The sequence below is a fragment of the Eucalyptus grandis genome, chromosome 1, assembly GCF_016545825.1.
Source record: "Eucalyptus grandis isolate ANBG69807.140 chromosome 1, ASM1654582v1, whole genome shotgun sequence".
In the NCBI taxonomy this organism is placed as follows: domain Eukaryota; kingdom Viridiplantae; phylum Streptophyta; class Magnoliopsida; order Myrtales; family Myrtaceae; genus Eucalyptus; species Eucalyptus grandis.
Genome location: NC_052612.1, coordinates 29,829,098 through 29,856,725, shown reverse-complemented (window position 1 = coordinate 29,856,725; position 27,628 = coordinate 29,829,098). Strand labels below are relative to the sequence as shown.

Genomic DNA, 27,628 nt, shown 5'->3' with positions numbered 1-27,628 from the left:
GGCGTATACTTAAAATCCAGACTCTCTGTTGACCAAATTACTGAAAGGGCTGTATTACTCACATGGTGACATTTGGAATGCTGGTAGAGGCTCACGTCCCTCATGGGGTTGGCAGAGTATCATCAAGGCCAAGGATTCGGTTTCTCCTCAGGTCATGCAGAGGATTGGCAATGGAAAAAACACATCAATTAGAACAGATAGATGGCTAAAAAGTGGCCCCATAGGAGGCCCAGCAACAAACCAAGAACCAGCAAGAGTTTTAGACCTCATAAATCCATACATAGGCACATGGAATGAAATTCTACTACATTCTATGTTTGATGAAAGAAGGGTCCAGGAAATTTTAGCCACACCCATTGGCTTACCTGACGAAGAAGATAAACTGGTATGGATGCACACAAGATCAGGAGATTATGAAGTAAAGAGCGGCTATTTTATATTCAGGGATGACTCAGTAAAATCATAGGATACACAAGCAAACTCGTCTTATCAAGCCAGCCCTAACCTCTGGAAATATATTTGGCAGTCCACAACCCTACCCAGAATCAAAATTTTCCTCTGGAACGCATGCAACAATGCCCTAGCTACAATGGAGAATTTGCACCACCGAAAGATTGTACCTTCTCCTCTATGCCCCCTCTGCAAGCAGGAAGTAGAAATGCTCGAGCACACACTTCTTCTCTACCCATGGACCGCCAAGGTCTGGAACTCAGCCCCCCTGCATCTACAGATCTCAAGATTCGGCCTTACCCGGTTCGAAGACTGGATCTGCAGCATACAACAGAATCCAGTTACCTCGGGCAAATTTAATCACATAGCGGTGGTGTTATGGAGCATTTGGAAGGAGCGAAATCAGTTCATTTTCAGCCATCAAAACCCGAGGCCGCAATCAACAATCGCTAGAGCAGAGGCGTTCACAGAAAGTTACAGAGCTATAAACGGTAAATCGAAAAGCAAGAAGGAAACTGAACACTTATCTGAAACGTGGCTTCCACCTCCTCCAGGTACGCTTCGAATCAATATAGATGCATATTTTGCTCCCGACCTGGCTAACGAAGCAGCACCCACCGATGAGAGAGATCCTCCTTGACACAGAGCTGCCATTGCTTGTATCTGTTGAGATCACCAAGGCTTCGTGGTGGACGGATTTGCGAAGCCAGTCGATGCGGCTTTGGCTTCTCAAGCGGAGGCGATCGCAATGGACGAAACCCTAAAGTTCATCGAAAGCCGACGCTTTCTCTCTCCACAAGTACACTCTGACTGTTTATCTCTGGTGCACACGTTAAAGTCTTCGACTGAACTCAACTGGGAACTGCAACCAATTGTGAGCCAGGCCCAAGCTAAACTCGCCCAACTCCCGGGCCTCTCCCTGGCCCATTGCAACCGTAGCTCAAATTGCCCCGCGGACTGGATAGCCAAGGCTTGTCGGAACAACTCCTTACCCCCAAACTGGATATCATATCCCCCTGCTTTATTTGATCTTTTATGCACTGATGTTATGGGTGTTATATTCCCACATATGAAATAGTAAATAAAGTGATGAAGATTGCTGATAAAAAAAAAAAAAGATAGCCTCGTGTGTGTGTGTGTGTATATATATATTATTAATCTAGTTGTGCTATCTTCACATTTACCAATTTGTCGACGGCCCTTATGACTATAAACGCTGCCAATTTCCCAGGGAAAACCATAGAATCATTAGAGTAACTCAATGAAGGCTTGGGGTCCTCTAAATGATTTTTGAAGCGTTGGTATCTATTTTATCTCCTTCATTCCTTTTGTTTAGTATCATTTAGTACAGTAGTGGTTATATGGTAACTGTATTACGTTATGGCTGTGTTGCAAATTGTTGTAATTTAGGCAATCGGCAATACATATTCTAAAACTGCAGTATCTCAAAGTTAGATGAAACAAGTTTTAAAAAATTTCTATAAGCTACTGCAACTTGGAATGTTCCTTTTGTTTAGTATCATTTAGTACAGTAGTGGTTATATGGTAACTGTATTACGTTATGGCTGTGTTGCAAATTGTTGTAATTTAGGCAATCGGCAATACATATTCTAAAACTGCAGTATCTCAAAGTTAGATGAAACAAGTTTTAAAAAATTTCTATAAGCTACTGCAACTTGGAATGTTCCTTTTGTTTAGTATCATTTAGTACAGTAGTGGTTATATGGTAACTGTATTACGTTATGGCTGTGTTGCAAATTGTTGTAATTTAGGCAATCGGCAATACATATTCTAAAACTGCAGTATCTCAAAGTTAGATGAAACAAGTTTTAAAAAATTTCTATAAGCTACTGCAACTTGGAATGTTCCTTTTGTTTAGTATCATTTAGTACAGTAGTGGTTATATTGTAACTGTATTATGTTATGGCTGTGTTGCAAATTGTTGTAATTTAGGCAATGCAATACATATTCTAAAACTGCAGTATCTCAAAGTTAGATGAAACAAGTTTTAAAAAATTTCTATAAGCTACTGCAACTTGGAATGTGCTACGGTGGTGAAGAGTTAGCCAAACGTCTTAGAAATTTTACATCACCCCTTGTCACAAAAACTATTATGATGAAACTGTACCAAGCAAGCTCGTATTCTCTTCTTCTTCACCAACATCTCAAAGTTAGATGAGACAAATTTCAAAAAATTTCTATAAGCTACTCTTGGAATGTGCTACAGTGGTGAAGACTTAGCCAAACATCTCAGAAATTTCACATCACCCCTTATCACAAAAACCATTATGATGAAACTGTACCAAACAAGCTCATATTCTCTTCTTCTTCACAAGGTTCTTCCATTACATTGACTAAGAACTGGGATAATTATCCAATCAATGCTAAACTTATTGTACAAATGTCAATATAGTCCTAAGCTTATCAATTTTGCCAATGTAAATCTTTGAACGAAATTCCAATGTAATCATTTTAGTCAATTTCTAGTGGAAATCATTGACGTGGCAATCTACGAGTTATCCACATCAATGTGCCATGTAGGATGACTAACTATAATTGGACACCACATCAACAATTGGTTGGAAGGACTTCATCGGAATTTAACTAAAAGGTTCATAATTAGATTGGCAAAAATTGAAAAGTTTATAACTCAATGAGAATATACCATTGTGCTTTGCCTTCCTCTGGCCAATGTCAATTTGTCAGTCACCATTGAACTCGACAGCATGGTGCTCGGCTTGGGGAGAATTGGAACAGTCGTTGTTCAAGAAGGTCTTGTCGTTAAAGTTGATGTTGGCCTTTAATGCAGCATTCATCTAGAGGGAATAAGTTTAAGATGTAAATTTACTTCCTTAATCGAAAGAACTCCTCGACAAATGGCAAAAATCTAGATTTAAGCTAATAAACATAAGAAAAATATTAGAAATGAACAGGATGAAACATGCATACAACAAATCGAATAAAACCAACTTAGCATATCCTAAAGACCGAAATGCGAGACGAATCCTGCCATAATAGTGGAGGATATATAAAAAAGTCAAATCGATAGATACGAACTCATTCTAAACAAATCCACCAAGGACAAATCTTGTTATTTTCCCATGCAAATTAAAAAGTTTGGTTACGTCAAATGTGTTTCTACACCTAAAAGCACCTATAATCTGTCTCCATTTCCGTTTTTGATAACAACTCCGGCGAAAAATGAACAAAGTCGAAATTTTACTCTTTATTTTTTTATAATTCCCTGACGATATGTATGCACGCGCGTATATGAGTGTAACTATAATTTACCGAAGATAGTTTATTAAGTAATAAAATTTGGTCAAACCTTATGGACCTTTCAGAAAATTGCATACTTGTTGGCGTCTCCATGCAGATCTCATTGGTGGCCCATCAGCAACTCAACGGCGTTAATTTAATTGAAGAAACTTCGCCACTTCTTTGATATTTGACTTCATGAAAAGGATCGCCATTTTCAGCTAATTCTTATACAGCAAAGATCCAAATTCAACCGTATTTTTCCTTTTCTCTCCCTTATTAATTTTGGTGGGGAAGTGAATTTAATACACCCGTTGACAAAGCTCCGCAAGCACACCTAAAATTGAGCTAGATTGTCCACTAAAAACTAGGATCATGCACGACAGCTATATAACATCATACTTATAAACATAGTCATCATCATAATTTAAACCATAATTAAGACATAGGTGACATCGCTCTCTGATTTCTGAAGAAATCCCAGAAGCAAACAAATGTGCTCCCATTGACATTTTTTTTCTTATAGGCAAAGTCAACCACGAGTTGAAGATCAATGAATGCAGACATTTTGGATGCAGTCCCACCCTATTTTCAATGAATGCCATGCCTATTTTTGCTTCTACCACATCCCATCAACATCAGTGCCGAAATCTCAGAAAGGTATATGCATAGAAACTAGAGTGGCGGACATATATAAAATGTTGAAAACCGTGCAATTAATTACTTAACCTTCAACAACCAAACAATGGACTCCAATACCCTTTCGAATCTTCAAAGGGCTTTCAATATAATAATGACCCTCTATCTGATCTTGAAGAAACGTGATTGATGAGAAAACTTTCTTATAAGCCGCCTCGCTATGAAAAATTTATAGTCCTTTCCTATGTTTCCATTTCTTTCCTTCCCCCAGTTCTTGTAGGTTATCCAATAGAGTATTCATCAGTTACCATGTATAATATAAGACACATACAAGATACAACGTATTTTATAACTTAAGTTTAGAACTCAATTGCATGCTCAATTTAAAATCATGTTTAAAGTTAATAAATCATCTCTTCCATTGTTCTCAAATCTCCTTTTTTTGGAAAGGAGATGCTTTCAGTCGGTCATTAGCGGGCCAACTCATTATCGACTTGGGCCAAGTCAACCAATTGGAGGGTTGACCATCACGAATAACGTCAGTGGCTCGAGGTTTCACTTGGCGGCTCTCTCCCTCTCTCACCTCCAAAGCTACCACCCTATTGGTGTAAGACCCAATGATCATGGATACGGTCCCTATAACCACAGGCAAAAAGGTTGGACTTCATAAAATAAAAGCAGTTCTCAACAAACCTAGCAGCTTCAACTATTTGTCAAACGAATTGATTTTTGGAATATTAGATTAGGCTTCTGGACTAACAAAGAGAATTAACCCGTTGTCGGTACCCAGCATGACAGCTTTTCTTGCTTTTGGATGGTATGGAGTTCCAGTTGTATCGCTGGGCAACGACCACCAGCCAAGCTGTTCCGATGATGAGTTTTTTTTTTTTTTTTTTTTGAGCAACGATGATGAGTTGTCTTACCCGACAATGGTGCTTAGTCCGAACGGAAGGGGTTCGCGGATCTGGTCTGTCGATGATATTCTGTTGGTTCAGCAAATGAACTTTTTATGTGGTGGGTAGATTGTTCCTTCGTGCCATTTGGTATCAAATGGGCTTGACCCGTGAGTGCATTGTGACCAAACTATTGGTCTTACGCTGGGCGTCTCACTGGAAGAACTGCTTCTTGTTGGGGGTTGTCTCGACATGATGATTGATGACGCGTACAAGAAAGCAAAGTGAGGAGAGTTAATAAGGTTTTCTGTTTCTTGTACTTTGGTGTTGAGATAGGTGTTTGTAATACAATAACAATGCATGAAGGGACATTTACTACTGGATGCTCGACCTTATTCTCCCGGAACTTTATAATTTAGGTACGTCGTTCAAATGGCATACCTAAGAAAAACACGAAAAGAAACACATCCCAAAATTTTGGGTAATTGAGATGCTTTTCTGTTGTCCTGAGTTTTTTAACCGGCACGCACTCGTCCCAGAATGTTCATAATAAAACCCCAAGATGATGGAAACAATAAAATTGTGGATGCCATGAATGAACAAAAGAAAGTACTCAAAATAGAAGTGGAGCCCGATCAAAGATGGCTCTTAAAGGGTCTCTTAAAGGGTCTAAAGCACACCCACATCTTGTAAGACCCATTTCATTTTCAGCCAAAATGATAAATTTTAAGAAAAGAAAACCCTAATCTGCGGCACTGTACAATGGCGGTGATTGGCTGTTGTTGAAGACGATGATTGCCGATTGGCATCACTCAAGAATAGTAGCCAAGGGGTTGAGAAAAGGAAAAGACCTGCCCAGCCGCATGGCACCGCTGCAATAGTGGTCGCCGAGGACCACGACCACGGCTAGGAGGTCACCTGAGCTTGATGTGAATTTGATAACTTAATCGATACGTTCTACGGTGTGAGTTATTTGGGTTCGAGCAGAATATGATTTGGGCTGGATGTATGCCGATTACGTTGTATTAGATTAATGAAGTCCGTATGAGTTAAAATGAGTGAATTTATTCTCACCCTTTTAGAATCACCATGACTCATATACCATCTACTCATTTTTCACCTATAATAATATATAATGACAACGGTGATGGTGATACTGTTGTAAATCACAAGATGGCAAAAGCTGGTAGGGGAAAGTACAACAATGTATTAAAAAGATTGATCAATGTAAAAAAAAAAAAATGACATTAAAGTGGACCATTTCTTAATTAATTGAAGAGTAATTTCATTATAATAAATATTGTCACATATACCTTAAGATAAAAACGTTATCCTTCAAAATTAAAAACATACCTAATTATTTACCAAACTTATAGCTATTCAAACATTAGGCATGTTAAATGGGTGGATTGGATTAAGTTTAGGTCGAATAAAAAAAGTTCCGATCTAAATTAACCTATTTAACCCATATTAAATAATTTTTATACAATACAATGCTAGTAACCCATACCTAATTCAACTTGGGCTCTAATTCTTAGTGAGCATATCGGGGTTTGAGTTAGAATTCTTTATGGTTGAGTTCGATTCGTGATCCCCCTTAGGCAAAATTCGGATTGTTGCCATGCCTTGCAACGTTTGAATCTCAATCGTCCTAATCACAACTTGTTCGGATGCGGACATTTGACAGACGTAGTTTGGATACCTCAATTCTAGTTTAGCTTCGCGTCATTCGAATCCGAGTTTGAATTCGTATGTCAGTGATTTTGTTAACGGTTTATGTAGGATCGTTCCTGGGCCGCTGAGGCCCGTCATAGGACTATTTTGGGCCAGAGAACGGGCCGAACGTTCTCCATCCAGATTGTTTACGGTTTCCAGAGTGGGAGCATGAGCATGAGCATGCTGTTTCTTTCCAGCGTGCAGGTTTAGTTTAATTTCCTGCTTATTCAGATGAAGTGATTGCATAAAATCATAGAAAAGACAACAAAAAAGCATATATAGATTATGTTTAAAGTGTTTCTTGCATTACATGGTGGGTTCTAGACTAATTCTTATTGCTAGTTATATCATATTGGACGTAGAATTCAGTTCTCATCACATAGATTAAACAAACATCTCTTATCGGACAATCCCACATATATTTTCTATGCATAGCTCAAGGGGATCCTATCTCAGAGCTTTATAATAATGCTTTACTTAAGATGTGTCTAGTATGGCTCAAGTTGACCTTAAGACATGATTGTAATCACGTTTGTTGAACTAGTACGAACCTCTTTTGTTCAATTTGTATTTCGATTTGGTTCTAACACCTCTACTGTCAATTGCATATCTATGTGCTTGAGCAGATGCCACTTGTTATCTATGAGTTTGGCAACTTCTTCATCGACACACCTACAACAAATCTTTTTTGTAACAAAGTCTTATAAGCCCTTAGATCTTGTGGTACGCATCGAGTGGCAATCTTGATGTCCTCATCATTGATCATCTCCTATTAGAATTATTTATTGATTACAAACATGGAGTCCAATTAGATAATGTACTGAGATTAGTTGATAATGATATTCAATTTATCGCTCTTCTACATATGACCTTGGAATTCTAACCTCCCACTTACTTCAACCCAACTTATGCACAAAGCCCAGCACCTAAATCTTCTTGTTACCAACGTCATAACGAGAGCTTGTCAATAGAGAGAACTTTTCAAGTAACATTACATAAAATTTTCTAAAGTACTTTTTGAAATGACAAAGGACAAGCTACCCAAAATATGTCTTGTCAAATAGAGTGATTCCGTGATCCAAACAAGGACTGCAGCGATACACATATCCATCACGCAAGTTTTTCCTCTTTCGGAGCATAAGCAATCATATTTGGATTCATTAACATCTCATATACTTAGGTAATTGGTGATTACTTTATGTGCTCTTGCATTTCCAAACACCAATCCCAAGTGATCTACATGATAAAAGATCATCTGGGATCGTTGTAGATTTACTTTGATTGGCGAACCATTAATACTAATCACTCGCAAAGGGAAGTTTCATGTCTCTAAAACCGCTTTGCTCCGGCCAACGGTCCAACCGTCGTTCCCGCCACAACGAGTCGAACAGCAAAACGGTGCGCGTCGCATCGTTCGTCATCTCCAACCTCTGAGACAAGGATAAGATATTTTATTTTTTCATCCTCTGAGCAATTCCGACGTTTCACTCCGTTCGTCATCTTCAGCCTCTCGCCGGAGCACGACGCCGCCGTGCCGCCGCCGTTGAACCCTCGCCGGCGTAGGCACCATGCCCGCCCCGCTCTCCCTCCGCGCCTCTCCCTCTCCTCTCCCTCTCCTCGCCCCCTCCCCCGCGGTGCCTCCCCCTTCGCCCCTGCTCCCTCAGATGCTCCGCCGAGAAGAACGACTCCTCCTCCTCCTCCTCCTCCTCCTCCGCCGAAGGCCCGAAACCCGGCGGCCCGAATCCCAGCTCCTGGGTCAGCCCCGACTGGCTCACCTCCCTCGCCCGCTCGCTGGCCGCTGGCGCCGGCGACGGCTCCGGGATCCCCGTCGCCAGCGCCAAGCTCGACGACGTGTCCGACCTCCTCGGCGGCGCCCTGTTCCTGCCGCTCTTCAAGTGGATGAAGGAGTACGGACCCATCTACCGCCTCGCGGCGGGTCCCAGGAACTTCGTGGTGGTCAGCGACCCCGCGATCGCGAAGCACGTGCTGAGGAATTACGGGAAGTATGCCAAGGGCTTGGTCGCGGAGGTGTCGGAGTTCCTGTTCGGGTCGGGTTTTGCCATCGCCGAAGGCCCGCTTTGGACGGTAATGTCTCTTGGGGTCCTCTGTCGTTGTTGCAGCATGCGTGTGCTTCTCTCTTGTGTGCTGCGAAAGAGTGTGCGGTGCCAATTGTTTGAACAGCTTGGTTGTCAGAGAATGGCGTCAAGTGTGTTTCGTGTTTAGACATTTTGTCATCTCCCCTTCTGCAATAACTGACGTCATAGCAGAAGCTTGGAATGTGCAAATGGTGAAGTAAGTACCAGTTGAAGTTTGGATGAAGATGAGGAATAGGAATGCGAAGTTGTAAACGAAGATAAACTGTCTTAAGGCTTTTGAAATTTTTTAATCTAAAATTAGTGGTTGTGTCTGTCCTCGAGATTCATGCGCGATTTATAGTGAGCCACACACAACAGGAACCTGACATACCACCGCTAATTAATTGTTATATCAGTTCTACTATCATTGCAAATTTTTACTTTCTATGATCTCCAAAGGTATATTTTAGGTGAATATTTTGTTGGTGTTATAGTCTACTATTCTCAAATTGGGAGAATTGCTACATGTATTGGGCATTGCTAGCTGAATAATGCTAGCAGTAGTAAGAACTTCTCCCGCGAATTGTTTGCTAAAAGATGTGGGAAACTCTAGGAGGTGATTTAAATGAGGAAATCATCTTTTGTATGATTCCTGATATCTAGACTCTGGAACTTTGCGAACAACAATGTGGTAAAGATTTGTGCTATAGTTACAATTGCTTGAACTTGATGCAAGTGTCATGCTAACTTTTTTCCCATTTCATGTTTACAAATTTAATCAAAATATCCATTTGTGCTGCCACATTATCGCCAAGGAAGCATGAGTTTAGTAAATTTAGCTCTACTCTTGATGTAAACCTAATTTAGGTGCAGCGTTGTTCTGGTTTTTATGTTATTTAGTGGTAGCTCTGGCCATGAAAAGGTTAATCATGCTTGTGCTGTCATTACAGTTCTTGTGATGATCCCTTATTATGTTCCTGCTTATACAACTTTGCACGTGGAACAGTGATCTAACCTGGATATGGTGGGTACTCTTAGTATTTCTTAGTAGACCATAATGTTTTGACAGGCAAGGCGCAGAGCTGTTGTTCCATCTCTTCACAAGAAGTACTTGTCTGTGATGGTAGATAGGGTCTTTTGCAGATGTGCGGAGAGATTAGTGGAGAAGCTCCAAGCAGCTGCATTAGATGGCACTGCTGTAAATATGGAGGAAAACTTTTCTCAACTGACTCTTGATGCAATTGGTCTCTCTGTGTTCAACTACAATTTTGATTCACTAACTGCTGACAGCCCAGTTATCGATGCAGTTTACACTGCTTTGAAAGAGGCAGAAGCTCGCTCAACTGATTTGCTACCTTATTGGAAGGCAAGTCTCTCTGCAAAGCTTTTTGTTGCTCTTTTTCACCTTTTCTTTTCCAAATTGGAATATTGCATAAATTTGGATCATTTTTTGTTGTTAATTCAGGTGAACTTCCTCTGTAAAATAGTGCCAAGACAAATAAAAGCAGAAAAAGCTGTTGCTGTAATTCAGAAAACTGTGGAAGAGCTTATTGCAAAGTGCAAAGAGATAGTAGAGTCAGAAGGTGAAAGAATTGATCAAGAGGAATATGTGAATGACGCGGATCCAAGCATCCTTCGCTTTTTACTTGCTAGCAGAGAAGAGGTACTCATTGTTCTGCCCTTAGGATAGGCTTTTGCCACTGCAATTAAACCTGTTCATTTTATTTTAAATGGTCTTGATGTGCTAATGTTTGCATTTTCTTTGGTATGTAAGATGCATAAGACATCAAATTGGGATTTTAAGCCTCCACTGTTCTAAAGCATTTGTCTTTGAATCTGGTCACCGACACTATGAAATGAGTTTTCCTGTAAAACAGCATCATAGTGAACTATAAGCTGCAATTGAGGCCTCTTTGAAGCCACCGACTTTGAATCGAGTACTCTTGAGTTGTTTAGAATGTCTTCTCTTAGCTTTATTGTGCAGTGCCTTAGGATTTGGTCTTCCAGACACTAGTTCAGATGGAGGTCAAGGGCGACCTAATTTTGAGAGTAAATTCCACCAATGATTACTAAAGTTTTGTGCAACTTGTGTGATCAGGTCACTGACCTTTGAGATCAATTAGTCAATGCACTAACTTTGTTCTTTTTTGGTTTTGGCTATGGATTGACTTTGACTGGAATTTGGCTACTTTCCAACTAAAAACTAATGTGGTGGCAACTTGGCAAAGAGTTAGTGTCAGAAGCTTGCCAGTGTCTATCCACATTAGCAGTTTATCGAAATTATTGGTTGGATTCTAACCAAAGTTCATCAATTGCAAAGAAATTTAATTTCAGTGCATTGAGTAATAGAAATCAAAGTTTACTGACCTTATCAGAAGTTCTCCAGAACCACAGGTGGAATTTACTTCAAATTTTAAAGATTCATGGTTGATTTTTTTCCCAATCTTACAGATGGCTGAGCAAGTTTTGTCATGTACCTGACAAAATCAGCTCCATTGTATTTGAACTCGTGTTTTGGTTTTGTTGAAGTTCGAATTTGCAGGCATGGTACCTTTGTTTGGATTATTTACTTAAGTGGGTCCATGTCTGAAAATAACCACTTGCCTTCTTTTTTTTTTTATCCCCAATTTTTCCCACAATGTTCTAGGTGGTTTGAAGTTGGAAGCAAATTCTTGCATGCTAGCAAGCTTGCAAATTCTAGGTGGTCTATGTACTGCTCAGTTTTGACACTTAGGAGCAATCTTTTTGTATGTACCTGTTTGGTGCAGAGATCATGCAGATGCTTGCAGGCTTAGCATGTTGTAGTTTCAGCTGAATAAGACAAAGCAAATTAAATTAGGGCTTGTCTAATAATCCAATCAAGTGCTGAAAATTAAGTAATCCAGCACTTAATGATATTAAACTTGTTTGACAACCAACTCGACAGCTTGAATTTAGTTAAAAAATCTCTTAATGGAATACATAGTAAGGAGTGACTTAATTTATTAAGTAAAAATAGTAATCATTAGATAGCAAAATGAATCTTACCAATTCTATTGCTGAAACATGCCAATAATGATCACAATTTCATGTATGACAATCATTAGTTTTATTTTATTATCAAACCACTTTTAATTTCTACTTTGAGCACATAAAATTCTCAACGCTTCATATTCAGTGCTTAAATTTTTGTCACTTATCTTTTAGTTGTATCAAAGGAGCCCTTGATGGGGTCATTGCTTACATCTTTCACTTGATGGTTTGCAATGTTATATCTCATTCCCCTACAGGTTTCAAGCCTGCAATTGCGAGACGACCTTTTGTCAATGTTAGTTGCTGGCCATGAGACTACTGCTTCGGTTCTGACTTGGACACTGTATCTTCTAAGTAAGGTACTTATCCTGTCTGCATGCATTATCATCATTTTGGTCATTAACTCATGTCCGTACAAATAAGTTATGCCCTATCAGATAGAAGAGGCTGTTCAGACTGTTGGATTGGCATGATACTTTCACAGATATTTGGTTCAACTTACACTCAAATTATGACCATCTGGTTATTTGTGTTTTTAGGACCTCTGTTATGCATATTTCTGCCTATTTGTTAGTGACCCTTCGGTGTTAACTCTCTTTCTTTACGGATGGATGGAACTTCTGAATTATAGCTAGTGTCAATTGTGAGATATTTATTATTGGATATTTATATTATTAAGGATGACTCCTCGCTGAAGAAAGCTCAGGAAGAAGTGGACAGAGTCTTACAAGGAAGGCCTCCTACATATGAAGACATAAAGAAACTAAAGTTCTTGACATGTTGCATAAACGAGTCATTGCGCTTGTATCCACATCCTCCTGTAGGTTGCACTTCTTCTGTGGGCTTTTTCTTTCTTTTTCTCATTCTTAATGCTAATGTAGTCTCATTTCTTTATTGTTATTGTAGGTTTTGATAAGAAGAGCAATGGTTTCTGATGTCCTTCCAGGGAATTACAAGGTTGATCCGGGCCAAGATATAATGATATCCGTTTATAACATCCATCACTCTCCACAGGTCAGAATATTTTGCATCTCCAATATCTTCTCTTCGATATTTCTTTTAAACTTCATCAATCATCATCCATGTTCCATTTTAAAATCGTGTACTTCATATTGTTATGATGAATAAGATTAGCTTCCTTTTGATGAAACAAAGGGAATCATCTGTACTTTTATTTGGGCTGATTTAGTTTCGTAAACCAAGCTTCATCCTTTTCCTCTCCAGAGAGGCATCCTTAGAAATAAAGTTATATTGTTTGAGCAACTGTTTTGGCTTCCTCGATGAAGTTGGTAGCAATATCTTGCAATTAATTTGTCGAAGCCAATGCCTCTTACTTGTATTGTCAGATGCAGATAGAATTCTGTTTCCATAAAGTCTTGATGCTAAACATAAGCACCCTGTCTCATGCAAAATGTTTCTGATTCGTGGAATTGCTTGTGCGCCATTCTGTCTCCAATTTGCTAGGTCTGGGAGAGAGCAGAGGAGTTTGTGCCAGAGAGATTTTACACGGAAGGTCCACTGCCTAACGAAACTAATACCGATTTCAGGTTTCATTTTGTCCTCGTATCTTTTGAACCGAGTGCACAGCCTTTAAAACTTGTTTATTCCTCTTCGTTTTTTGTTTCTTCTCTCTCCTTTATTGAATGATAGATCATCATTTCTTTCCTCTTTCTTGGCATTGGTGTCTTTTGTTCTTATGGATCTTGGCATTGATGTCTTCTGTTCTTATGGATCTTGGCGTTGATGTCTACTCACAATGATAAGCGGAAATTGCAGATTTATACCATTTAGTGGAGGACCACGTAAATGTGTTGGGGACCAGTTTGCGATGCTAGAATCTATAGTTGCTCTAGCAGTCTTCCTGGAGCGCATGAACTTTGTGCTGGTTCCCGATCAGAAGATCAGCATGACTACTGGAGCGACAATCCATACGACAAATGTATGCAGCTTATGCTAATCCATGGTTTCCAATTTGATTGTCATGCAGTTCATTTCATTTATTCTATAAACGTTGTCTAATGAAATATTGCGACCAAAGTACTGACGGAATTTTCTTGCAGGGCTTGTACATGAGAGTCAGCCGACGGCAAACTGCACAAGCCTTAGCTTCATCTTCCTCCAGGTGAGCTGCAATGTACAGCACATACACATGCCTAAATTTATGCGCCGCCTTGACAATATCTTCTTTCAAGCTTCTGATTCTTTTACTTTTTGAAAGAAATGCCTGATTCATCTTCGCTAGAGAATATGAACATGATCTCTATGTAAAGTTAAATAGGTCTGGGGGAGCTCGTAAAATGCAAGAATTCTATCTCCAATATAAGCAGCTTCAATCCCACGTATTTGAGTCGGCTCTTTCGGCTTTGAGGCGAAATTTTTTTCTGCGCATACTTAAATCACGGCAGCATCTGCAGCGAGCATTCTTATTGCACCAGACAAAGAAACGTTGTTCAGGAACCGTTTAGATATGGCATTATCTTGGCTTTTGCGCACGTTTGATAGCGATGCTGTATTCACTCAGTTCCGAGGATTTCAAGTGCCGGCAAAAGGTGCCTGCTATAGTGCTATCTATCATGTTTGCTTTCCAAGCTCTGACCTGTGTTTGGCGACCGGAGTCGTGTCCCTCGACGTGAAACTGAGCGAGCCGCCTCCTGCAAATGGCCATCATCCTCGTGGAAAAATGTTTTCCCGTCGTATCTCGCCGATTCCATTGTCATCGTATCTATGATTTATCGGCACTTGCCTGTTCCCAGTACTTGCCTCCATGGATGTACTGTGGAGAGAGTAGGTGCTTCCCCCGTCAAATATGAATTCCCCATTGCCGCTCTATGTACTGAATATTCCTCGAGCTGAGGGAAGATCATCAGCACTAGCGACCTCCTTTTAAGACTTAATAAGAGTCGGACCGTGTTATAAAAATGTTCGAATTGAATCATAATTACTTTGCAACACAAGCAACTTAATCAAGATTCAGTTTAAGAGGAAGGGAGCAAAAACTATAAACGAGACATGGAGTCAAAAAAAATATTTGCCCATGAATTTTAATTTTATACACACAATATGTGAGTCTTAGTAAGTTTAAAAAACATAAAGTTGAACTTTCTTTTGTAAAATTTTACTCTTGAATTTCATACGAACCTAACCAAGTATTTACCCGAGAGAACTTTTTTTCCCCTTGATGGACTCTTGATTATAATTATTCGAATCCTTAAATTAGTTTTGAACTTTTCCACTTGGCTTCATAAAGATTAATAACGATATTTTCAGTAATGAAAATTTTACGTAAACAGCATAAGTTTCCACACAAGGCGTGTAAATAATATCAACAAAAACCGCAATTTCTTTAAAAGAAATTCAGGAATTTTGGATACATTTAAGGTGACGCTTAAGAGAGCGTGATATTAAACGAACTGCTTGCGATTACCTAGGCGCGCGCTTTAAGTGACCATATCGCGGATAGTCATGTGACGCGCTTGCTCAAAATTATTTCCATAATGAACTTGCTAATGTCTAATGACCCAAAAAAATAAAAAAGGAGGCAAGGATGGTGTCTGAAGATCATTTTGTTACTCACAAATTAAATTCCTTAAAGATAAATAGGAAAAATTACATAAAAATTTCATAAACAATAATTTTTAATTTGTTCAATGTGATCTTTGAATTTTAGCTCAATGTGTAATGTTGTTCATAAATTTTCAATTTATTTAATGCAGTTCATGAAATTATATGAAAAATGTTCAATATTGTATTTGAATTTGAATTAACTGAATGATGACATTGAACATTTCCAAATAGTCTACTAATTAAATTGAACACATACAAAAAATCTAGAGATCACGTCGAACAAATCGAAAGTTCATTGATGACATTGTATATCGTCTTAAAATTCGGAGACCACATCAAATAAATTATAAGTTCAGATCATATCGCGTGTTAAGTTAAAGTTTATGGACTATATGTGTCAATATTTCAAATGAATATTAACTTTTTGAAGTATCATGTATTTTAAAAGACTTATGCACCAGGTTTTACCAAAAAAAAAAAAGACTTATGCAACAGGGGCGTGACCACCTTCCTCAACGAACCCCGACTCATTCGCCAAAGAACAAAACCACCTCTCTCTCTCTCTCTCTCTACTGACCAGAAGCGAACATCCCCGTCCCTCCCTCCATCCATCCGGCCATGGGCGACGAGACCTCCAACGCCCGCTCCCCCCTCGGCTCCACCGCCGCCCCCGCCGGCGACGCCGAGAACCTCCAGAGGCTCCTCCGCATGCTCGCCAGCCACGGCGCCTTCGAGGAGCGTTTCCCCGCCGCCTCCGCCTCCTCCGCCTCCTCTGGCTGCTTCGAGCGGAGGTTCTCGCTCACCGAGGTCCGGAAGACCCTGGTCACCGACGCCGAGGGCCTCTCGTACGCCGCCTACGTCTCCAGCAGCACCACCAGGTAATCAATCCAATTCGCCGAAACTCTCAGTCCGTATCGCATTCTTTCTTCTTTTTTCCTGGGTATCGTCATTTCCGATCGATCTTTTTGCTTATTCTATCGCCAAAAAAAGGCCAAAAAAGGCAATGGAACGTCGAGAGATTTGCTTACCTGAATCGCGAAAGAAGCGTCGGTATGTTCTCTGTACAGAAACAGGATTTGGCTCGTGTTGGGATCGGTGCGATATTCCAACCATATTTATGTTCTTATCCCGATGGCCAAAAAGATTAAAAAAAAAAAAAGGAGGAAATTTAAACGAATGCGTGATCCATAAAAGTTGAATTGACGATAGCTTATTGCATCAGTTAATATTACAAGAATCATATCTCTAAAACAAATTAATAATTTATCTCGGGAAGCTAAATCAAAGTTAGGTGGGAAGTTATTGCGTATTTCTCACCCGTCAATGTAATTTATGTAATTTTTCTAGGGAGAGCCTTTACTTACTTGTTTAGTAATTCATTAAGGAAATATTAAGGAAGTGCATAATTTGGTAATAGTAATTTTAACAGTTGTGGTAATTAGTAAGTTCTAGAAGCTTATTGATCAACCTTATTTATGAACTTTGCAATTTAAATGATGAGTGCGTTGTCTTTTAGGATTTGTGCAGTTTTTCAACTCCTTGGCCAAAATAAGCGGAGGAGGGGAAAGGAAAATGAATGGAGGAGAGGAGAGATTGATAAGCTCATTTTTAGCCTAAGATCGTGAGATAAAATGAAAGAATCTTGACAGAAAATGAGAGGGAGAGGGAGGTGAGCAAATAAAATGAGGGGGAGAGGGAAGGGAGCAGTGACAACATGGGAGGAAAATGCATGCATCCATCCATGATGGTCGTGGACATTTTGTTGGCCATGATAGCCACGATAGTGTGGTGATAGAGGTTTCACACAGAAAGATTTAGAAACCACAATTTATAGCGCATGTATGGCCATGATGGCTATTAAACATCCAAGCAACAAATATAAATATTTATATCATGGTTTCTAAATCTTCGTGTTCGAAACATTCAAATGGTTCATGCCGCCTGAAATGCCATCTTGGCCAACAAAACAGCCACAAACCACAACGGATGCATGCATCTCCCTCTCATTGAATTTGCTCCACTCCCTCTCTCATATCCTCTTAACAGATTCTCTATCTGTCATCTTCTCTCACGATCTCTCTCATTTTCTCTCATGATCTTAGGACATGGGGTTATCAGTCTCTTTTCTCCTGTCCACTGCTCATTTTCCTCTCCTCCACTCATTCTTCTCTGTGCCTATTTTGGCCTGAGGACTTGAAAAACCACACAAACCCCAAAAGACAACACGACCTTAAAAATAGTGATCAACAAGTTTTTAGAAACCCCAATTTTTACTGAGTTCATGAGTAAAATTTGATTAGTAAGCTTCTAGATACTAATAATTGCCACAACTGTTAAAATTAATATTATTGCTAAATGCTCTACTTTCTTGGTAGAGCAAACGTGTTTAGAGTTATAATATTTCCTTAATGAGTTACTAAAAAGGCTCTCCCTAGAAGAATTCCTTTTTGGGTTTCTTGCTCACATATGCGAAATTGAATAAGCGTTTCTTTTAAGTCAATGTTAAATGTAAAAAAAAAAAAAAAAAAAAACATAAAAATATTTTAATAATATTTTTGAAAATTTCACGTGAACAACACAAATTGCCAGCGAGGCATATAAATAATGGCAATAAAAATAAAATTTATTTTAAAAAATGCCAAAATTGTCACATATAAGGTTATACGACATTAAATAAATTACTTTACTAGACGTGTGATAAATGCAATTGGAATCATCAATCGATTTGCAAATATTTTGCCATAGCAATATCAAAAAATGACTTCCATGCTATTTTCAAAGTACAGCCAAACATAGAAAAATAATTTATTCTCTCTAAGGATAAGTTCCTTTTAGCAAAGTAATTTTCGTGAAATAAATGAGGATTAAATATGACCACTCGCCAGTTTGTCACTAGACCCGTTAAACGGATGGATCGGATTATGTTTGGGTTATGTCATAAATGGTCCGACCCAAATCGACCCATATAACCCATTTATGACCTATTTATAATAGTGCAAAATTTTTGACCAATCCCGACTTTGATCCGACGCATATCTAATCCATACCCGTCATTTAACTAAACTTAAGAAATCTTATTATTTATTATTTATTTTTAAAAAAATAGTATTGCCAAAATACTTTCATGGAATACTTATAATTTTTTTTAAAATCAAGTTTTTGATCATTTATTATTATTTTTTTTAATTATTTTTTTATTTTTAAAATATAATTATAAATTATTTTTCTTTTTTCTTTTTTTTTTCTTCTTCGGTGGTCATCGGCCACGGCGAGCTCAAGCTCGCCGGGCTCCAGCAATGCTCGAGCCTTGGCGGACGTCAATGAGGCTCGAGCCTCAAGCTCGCCGACGTTAGCGAGGCCTTCACCTCGCTAGATCCGGCGAGCTCAAGCCTCGCTTGGCCGATGGCCAATAGGTGGTTGGCCATCACCGTGCCAGCCACCAGCTAAAGAAGGAAGAAGAAGAAAAAAAAAAAAAAAAAGGAAAGAAAAAAGAAAAGAAAAAAAAATTAAATATAAAAAATAATTATCATTTCATTTTTTTTTAAAAATATTTTTATAAAAGTTAAAGAGGAAAAGAGAAAGTGTGGGACTTGAGTTGGAAATGGGTTCTAAGTTCATCCCATTTAAGATTAATTTATTTGAAATCTTTAATTTTCAAACCCATTTAATTAATTTCTTTAAAAAGTAAGTGACTCATATGTGATCCATTTATGATTTAAATGGGTCATATATGGGTCCAAGACCCATTTTGACATCTCTATTTGCCACGTCATTTAGGGCGCGCATGTTTTTATTTATGTTCATGTCTATTTGCCACGTCATTTGGTAAATTTTATTCTTTTTTTGTTTCTTTTAATTTTTAATATTTTTATTTTATTTTTCATTTTTTCCTTTCTTTTTTTTTCTTTTTCGGCGGCAGCCTCGTCGACGCGAGGGAGGCTCCGGCGAGGTCGCCGACCCTCGGCGGCATTGCCGGCCCTCAACGGCCGGTTTCAAAAATAACATAAACGCAACCAAAAGAATAAACACATGCAGGCCCTTAGACTTTGTTTGTTTCAAAAAGAAGAAAATCATTTTCCCCTTCTCCTCCTCGATGCATTCCCACATCGTCTCCACTTGCAAATTTGCACTCGACAAGCTCAGGACCATCCCCTTCACCTCTGCCATTGATCTCACCCCTGCCTCGGCCAATCTCCCTCTCCCCTGCTCGGCCTCGCTCTCTCCTATGCTAATTTCGTCTTCTAGCCCTTGATCCTCGCCCTCGAATCTGCCTACGGCAGGATTGTGGAGCTCGCACTCGAGTGCGCCTTCGACCTCTTCCTGCTCAGCCACGCCCATGCACAGATTAGTGACGGCGTTAGCTATGGCAATTAGGCAAAGCACCGGTGGAGGTTCGGGCTTGATTTTGAGGCTATTGCAAGGCGTGAGCCGGCGGGATCGGGGAGAGGAGGCCATCAAGCTCGACGTGCTTAAGGTTGTGCTGAAAGCGATAGAGTCGCCTCGCATTTTGATCCGAGGCGATTGCTTGGTGCATATAGTGAAGATTTGTTGCAATGTGTACCTTAGCGACGTGGAATCTCGCCTGAGTTTCTAGTGAGGCAAGGTCGAGCTCCCCAATTTGGCAAGCCTAACCTGCTGGCTTCAGGAAAGCTCATCCTTCACCTATGGCTGGTTGTTTGCAATCGGCTGAAGAAGAAGGAAAAAAAGTAAAAAAAAAAAAAAAAAAAACGATTAAAAAATTCGATACTTTAGGTAATTCTTCTCATAATGATCAAATTAGATTTTTAATATCAAATGATGAAAAATATTTTACATTTTTACTTTCATGTTTTAGTCAAACACCATAAAATTTGGTTTTGGAATATTAAAAGACCTAAAAACTTCTGTCTCTCAACAAAACCCCTACTGATTCGCCACACTCGCCAAGAAGAAAACCACCTCCCTCCCTCTCTCTCCGTCGCTCGCTACTGACCAGAAGCTAACCTTCCCGTCCGTCCGTCCGTCCATCCGTCCATCCAGCCATGGCCGACGAGACCTCCGACGCCCGGAACGCGGCGAGGCTCCGCATCCTCGAGCTCGCCAACATGATCAGCGTCCCCATGTCCCTCAACGCCGTGGTCCGCCTCGGCGTCCCCGACGCCCTCTGGCAGGGCGGCTCCAACGCCCCCCTCTCCGCCTCCGAGATCCTCGCCCGCTCCCCCGCCGCCCACGCCGGCGACGCCGAGAACCTCCAGAGGCTCCTCCGCATGCTCGCCAGCCACGGCGTCTTCGAGGAGCACGTCGCCCCCGCCGCCTCCTCCGCCTCCTCCGAGCGGAGGTACTCGCTCACCGAGGTCGGGAAGACCCTCGTCACCGACGCCGAGGGCCTGTCGTACGCCCCCTACGTGCTCCAGCACCACCAGGTGATCCATCGAATTCGCCGAAACCCTCTCGTCATTTCCGATCGATCTTTTCACTTAGTCCATCTCCCGCGGAATTCGGAATAGTTTTCTGGGTTTAACCGAGTCGAAAGATCGTCGAGAGATTTGTGCCTAAATCGCGGAAGAAGCGTCGACAGTCGAAAGCGTCCGTATGTCCTTTGGACAGGAACGAGGATTGGCTCCTTCCCCGGGGGATGTCATTTCCACATTTATGAAGTTCTTATCTTGTAGGCCGAAAAAGAAAAAAAAAAAAAAAAAAAAAGGGAAGAAGAGAGAATTAAACGATTGCGTGATCCATAAAAGTTTATTTGATGACAGCCTATTGCATCAGTTAAAATGCTTATTTTGTATTAGATCGTTAAAAATTTTAATGAGGATATTATTAGATGTAATATGATATAAAAGTCAAGAATTTTTCTATATTTTCACATCTCATTCGGTTCATTATTTGGTATCATTGATATGTCAATACCAATGAACCTGGAAGTTATACATACGTAGATGCTGAGAATATCTCTCACGATACTTTTGCTCACTTCATTTTTTTTTTCCTTCTCTTTTTTATTGCTTTCCTTTTTTTTTTTATTTCTTTTTTCCCCTTTCATAATTCTCTAATAAAATTGTATTATTTATTTAGCTATACTCATATACTTAAAATATTGAAGTAGAAATGAATTGAAATAGGAATAAGTAAAAAGACAATTATTTTTATTTTTATTCTGAATTTTTATATTAGAATTCAGATATTATTCAAATATTATTTATTTAAAAAAATTATTTGAAAAATGATTTTTATATAATGGATATTAGAAATACTATTTACCTTTTTACTATATCCTCTATGGGATAATTTTATCTAGATTATATTTTTCTTATATTTGATTTTATCGTAGCTTCAATAGGAACCAAATACGAGATATGATAATTATGAATTTAATTTTGATTACTAAATGTAGCCTAGTTCTTAAATTTGGTAGTCCATCCTTTCGATGGCATTTTGACGAAAGTTCCCTATCTTAGAAAGTCCAACAAAAAAAATTAAAATTGATAATTGGATCTCATACGTATACAAAGAGCTAATCAATTTGGAGATATTGAGAAGTTCGTGTGTGACCTGACTTATCCTCGTAGAAATCTTGGTTAATGGGACCAGAAAGCGGTCGTTGTCTAGTTATAGTCGCAAAAGGTGCCTTGTTTTAAAATGATATGATGGTAGCTTAGCTGGAGAGATTTGACTATCCACAATTTGTGGAAACGTGAGTAATGTTGCCTTTTTTTCCCTCTCCCCCTTGTCAAGGTGGAGGCATTTCAATCACTAGTACCAGGATAAGGTGCATTGAACGAAATACTTCGATTTCACATCTTTCCGGCACTGATAAAGTGCTGAAAAAGGACGATGATGTACTGGAGTTGTCGATCGGTGTCCGAGAACGAGTCCCAAGCACATAAGATCGTACTCTGAGGGCCCAATTCGAAAGCAGAGAGAGAGAGAGATGTGGTGAAAAAATTGAAAGGGTGGTGAATTTTCCCAGCGGAAAGCGATGGCTGTGTGATTGGCATGAGATCACTTTCCGTGATCAGAGCTAAGAGGACAGATCACTTTCCGCGCTGCCCGTTCACATGGTCTGGTAGAGAACTATCTAGGGATATTCGTTGCTTTCCATGAAGTCATTAATGAGGGCGTGGTCCGACCCATCCGTGCATCGATGAAGCTATTAATTTACTCATTATCTTCTTATTGATCTGTAATTAATATATAGTTCGGGGAAGATTCTCAGGACATTGATATCATAATTCAGAATATTTTAAAAGCTTGAAATCCCGGCCAATGGCAGCAGAATCTCTCGGTACTTGTCAAGCACAATTTTTTAATTTTATTTTATTTCGCGGCATGTGAGCAGGACGCGCTGATGAGGGCGTGGCCGCTGGTGCACGAGGCGGTGCTCGACCCCGCCACGGAGCCCTTCGTGAAGGCCAACGGCGACACCGCGTACGCCCACTACGGGAAGAACCCGGAGATGAACGAGCTGATGCAGCGGGCCATGTCGGGGGTGTCCGTGCCGTTCATGAAGGCGATACTGGACGGCTACGACGGGTTCTCTGGGGTGGGGAGGCTGGTCGACGTGGGCGGGAGCGCGGGGGACTGCCTCCGGATGATCATGGGGAAGCACACGCACGTCCGGGAAGGGATCAACTTCGACTTGCCCGAGGTCGTGGCCAAAGCGCCTCCCATTCCTGGTGAGCTGCACGCATGAGTCTTTCTTTTCTTCAAGAAAATATTTCAAGAATCATATCTCTAAGTAATAATTTATCTTGGGAAGCTAAATTCTAAGTTAGGCGTGAAGTTATTGCACCTTTCTGGTCCATTACTATCTTGAAAATGTAGCTTTAGGCGTTTTTTTTTGGCCCATAACTATTTGAAAATTTTTCTTTTTTTTTTAAATTTATTTGACATTGACATAAAAGAAAGGCTTATTCAGTTTCGCACCTGTTAGCAAGGAACCTGAAAAAGGAATTCTTCTAGGGAGAACCTTTAGGTACTTGTTTAGTAACTCATTAAGGAAATATTAAAGCTGTCAACATGTTTATTATACTAGACAGGTGTGTGATCAGAACTTGAGCATAACATTTGTTAAATATATAGTAACAAGGGCCCTGGTATTTTCATACGAGGCAACATAAGAAATACCTTTCACATCGCATCTAATGCTCTCTAGAGAATTTAACAAGGTTAATATGTTTAATGCACCTGGTCAACGAGTGCGTTAGGTTGGGTATCACATCTTAATGTCCTTACTCAAGTCTACCTATAATAATAAACTGGGGTAATGATATAAATGATTCATTGAACTTTTGCGCATTGTGTAATGTGATTCCTATATTTTTAATTTGTTTATAATGATCCTTGAACTTTAGTTTCAATTTGAATGTGGCTCAATGTGCAATATGGTTTCTAAACTTTTAGTTTGTTGAATGTGGTTCTTGACTTTTAGTACATATTCAATGTAGCTCCTAAACTATATGAAAATGTTCAATGAATAGTTTATGGGCTATATTGAACATAAATTAAAAGTCCAGATTTCACATTGAAGAAATCAAAAATTCAAAGACCACATGTTGTATATTGGTCCAAAGTTTAAGGACCATTCATGTCATTTTCGCTATTACTTTTTCTTCATAAAATGAATAGGCTTGAGCAGACCCATTTGTGTGGGCTCAAGCTTAGGAAGAAAATTAATTGCCTAGGCTTGCTTAATTTGTGTTTTGGGCCCTTCTTGGCTAAGACAGGCCTAGGCAGGCCTAGCATGCTATGGGGGCCATGATCTGGTCTAGCTATTTTGCTATTTCAATATGTGGACAAAGTCGTCAAAGCCAGGACATGATCCATGATGTTTAATATTATGCAAAAGAGAGAACCCTTACGTTTCTTTCAATAAGCAACTGGCATACATTTAGCAGCATCTTTTTTATTGGTGACTTGCTCTTTTCAATTTGCCTTTACCTTCACCTGCATGCCATGACTCTTGCTGCATCAAGCCCTTTGAAGAAGACCTGGCAATTTGCTAAGATAGAGCTGGTTTTCCAGCTGTTACTTTTTCTCACCTTAACTTAACCTATCGAAAAAGAGTAACCTCAGCAAGTTTGAAACTTATGATGCTCCAAGCTTCAGAGAAACATGTCCGGTTGCCGCTGGAATGGGATCTACCGGAGTCGACACACATTCATGTTCTTTTCCATAAGTCAACTAGGAGGACATAATATCACTAAAGTTTTTTCACCATAATCCGTCAAGAAATGGAGGAGTCTACATTAAATTCCACAAGAAAACACGAAATTTCACCATCCTTTTTTCGTCTACCCTCTCTAGAGGATAAAAAGTCTTCTGGTGGCTGAGGATCAATTAAAGCTGCGGAATTTTACAGGGGTGACCCATGTTGGTGGCGACATGTTCAAGTCCATCCCTGCTGGTGATGCCATTTTCATGAGGGTACGTTGTTCGCTGAACTCCGCATGTTTGGTTTTGATTCTATTTCACTAGATAGGTAGTTTCCCTGCGATCGATTTTGTGAACGACAAAAGGAATTTGCATCTCGCTGTTTATGCCCTTCCAACGTGGACTTAAATCTAATGGAGTTCGCCTCAAGCAGCTGTATACCAGCCACAGACTTGATGATCTTATAGTTCTGCATAATCTAATGACTCGAAGGCTACGGCAGCTAAATGCATAGGGTTAATTGATGCATTTTCTGCTGTAGTAGGAAATCCACCTTTTGCTTTCCTTGGTATAGTTATAATGAATGTAATGGAATTTATGAATTCTTTTCTGATTGTCGCCTCATCTTAATCAGTACAACTAGGCACTAATTTAAATATTGGACCGTGTTTAACACTAGTCACGGGTCTTCAATCAAATTCCACCTTTATGAGCACTTCTGGTATTAGAAAACTACTAGCAAATGATTCATTCGATTCCATATTGCACATGTTCGCCCCATCTCATGAGTGAGTGTTGTATTCTTTTCCATCAAGCCAAGTTCTTATAACTCTCAATCCATTCTCTTGGGTTTGTTGTCAATATCGATCTGTGCCAGACACAATGATGGCCTCATGGTATGGTATTCCCAGTGCATCCAGGAGTCTCTAAGCCCAGCTACGGCAGAGATGGACGAGTGAGTGCAATATCAAGCTGCACGGTATAGAACAGATGGAACCTGCTTCATGTTCCCACAGTGATAAGCTTAATGGGACCTGTTGATTCTTCCTTCCGAGTCCTCTTTCAAATGTCGGCAGTGTCAAGTCGAGGTTTCATAGAACCTTTACTGCTTTAAATGGTGAAATACAAGGGCATAACGATTGATGAAGTGGGTATGCAGCTTATTTTGGATCATGAGAACCTTCAGCTTGTAGGTACACCCTCAGGCCTGACATCCAAACCAACCACACTAGGCTATGAAATTACAGATCTGGTGCGGTTCACTCACCTAACAGTTCTCATGAGAAATGCTCAGATTTTACTTCGACAGCTAGCACCATCTAGAGAAGAAAACAGAGTACACACTCTGAATTCTTTGGGTGGAAGTTTCACTTTCCATGATTCTGTGGGTTCTGCTCTCCTTTTGCTGGGAAAGATCTTGGCCAGATCTGGCTTATGTGGACCGAGCTAAATTGTGCGTAGCCTATGATAATCAAACTCTCCCTATAATTGCAGTTTTAGCTAAATTTGATTTGTTCTGCCGATGATGTCATTAGTAGGTCCAATCATTTCAAGAATCATAGGCGTACGTTTTGTGCATGTTTTTGGCTAAAAAACACCATGCACTTTTTAATGCCGAGGATGGAATTGTGGTCACAGTGGATACTGACGACATGGACGGACGACGAGTGCAAGCAGATACTGGAAAACTGCTTCAAGGCACTCCCTGCGGGAGGGAAGCTGATTGCCTGCGAGCCGGTGCTACCGCAGCACTCAGATGATAGCCACAGGACTCGAGCACTTCTTGAGGGCGACATCTTCGTGATGACCATCTACAGGGCCAAGGGCAAGCATAGGACTGAGCAGGAATTCCAGCAGCTCGGGCTCTCTACCGGCTTCCCTCGTTTCCAAGCATTTTACATCGATCACTTCTATGCTGTGCTAGAGTTCCAGAAGTGAAATGGTGTCTTGGAAGAGGGACGAATGATAAGATGTGGAGCTACTACCATCAATTTAATTTTCGGATCGAGGCTCTTTTAAGCCCGCAGTTGGTAATTATCATCTTTCTTTCCATAAAATATTCAGCTCCTTGCACCTACGTGTAAGTGAGTATACACGTCCCCCAGTTAGGACAGGCATCAAATGAATTGGACGAAAGCTACAATGGCATTGATCATAGAGATTATGCCTCCTGAATAAAGTTGCAGGGGCTCCTTTGCTGTATAAGCTGCTTCCATCTTTCTTTTCATTCCGGTAATGCAACATGGGAAGCGTTCTAATTCCTTATGCTGTGGGATGAATGATTTCTCTTTCCCTATCCCTTCATTATGTTTGTTGGTGATCTTTGCTAAAACTGTCAATCTTTCAGTCATTTGGTCCTTGTCAGTAGTTGCGGGGTCGCTCGACATGAGCAAGGGTGTTATCTAGAGAATTAAGGACCGGGATATGTTCACGACGTACAACTCCTCTAAGACAAATAATCTCGAGTATACATGACGCGACCCGTGCTTGGAGGAAAATATTGCATATGTTCAACAATAAGGTGGATGTAAAACGTCAAACCTTGTTTTCGGAGAACGACTGCTAAAAGAATCATGCTAGCTGGCCACCAATTCAACTTCGTCAACCTCGTTTTCTTGATGAATGCCATTCTTAAGCGAGGATCGTCGCTTTCGCATAAGCTGTTCAATATGACTAATGTATCGATACTGTCTCCGAAAATCTGTCTCTCTGGCGATTTTTGTCAGTGGCCGCCAAACAAATTCCCAAGAAGATACAATGAACAGCCTAGTGAGTCGGGAGGGATGCTTCAGCAAGCGGAAGAAGGCGACAAAGATCGGAATATGCAGCAGCCTTGGAAGACGTTGTATAATGAGAAAAACAATGTGTGCCTAGGTATTGTAATCA

General features: G+C 40.0%; 2 protein-coding genes across 2 annotated transcripts; both read left to right on the top strand.

Moving 5' to 3' along the window:
* The first annotated feature begins 589 nt into the window (after positions 1-589).
* Positions 590-14,381, top strand: LOC104438867 (carotene epsilon-monooxygenase, chloroplastic). Its single transcript, XM_010052026.3, has 12 exons — positions 590-1,004; positions 1,131-1,324; positions 7,023-7,160; positions 8,520-9,041; positions 10,101-10,397; positions 10,497-10,694; positions 12,301-12,402; positions 12,723-12,863; positions 12,950-13,057; positions 13,508-13,590; positions 13,820-13,982; positions 14,104-14,381. The coding sequence occupies exons 1-12, from the start codon at positions 590-592 to the stop codon at positions 14,167-14,169; spliced, it is 2,427 nt and encodes an 808-aa protein (XP_010050328.2). The 3' UTR covers positions 14,170-14,381.
* A 6,004-nt stretch (positions 14,382-20,385) lies between these two features.
* LOC104438876 (nicotinate N-methyltransferase 1) lies at positions 20,386-27,000 on the top strand. Its single transcript, XM_010052035.3, has 4 exons — positions 20,386-21,009; positions 22,929-23,265; positions 24,951-25,015; positions 26,381-27,000. The coding sequence occupies exons 1-4, from the start codon at positions 20,629-20,631 to the stop codon at positions 26,678-26,680; spliced, it is 1,083 nt and encodes a 360-aa protein (XP_010050337.2). The 5' UTR covers positions 20,386-20,628; the 3' UTR covers positions 26,681-27,000.
* Positions 27,001-27,628: the final 628 nt, after the last annotated feature.

Bases quoted from the DNA above. Each gene is read 5' to 3' on its own strand.
- LOC104438867 (XM_010052026.3), top strand. From the start codon at position 590: ATGGAGAATTTGCACCACCGAAAGATTGTACCTTCTCCTCTATGCCCC. The intron at 1,325-7,022 runs GTGAGCCAGGCC...CGGTTTATGTAG, and splicing joins ACTGGGAACTGCAACCAATT to GATCGTTCCTGGGCCGCTGA. The intron at 12,403-12,722 runs GTACTTATCCTG...TATATTATTAAG, and splicing joins CACTGTATCTTCTAAGTAAG to GATGACTCCTCGCTGAAGAA.
- LOC104438876 (XM_010052035.3), top strand. From the start codon at position 20,629: ATGGCCGACGAGACCTCCGACGCCCGGAACGCGGCGAGGCTCCGCATC. The intron at 21,010-22,928 runs GTGATCCATCGA...GCATGTGAGCAG, and splicing joins ACGTGCTCCAGCACCACCAG to GACGCGCTGATGAGGGCGTG. The intron at 23,266-24,950 runs GTGAGCTGCACG...GGAATTTTACAG, and splicing joins CAAAGCGCCTCCCATTCCTG to GGGTGACCCATGTTGGTGGC.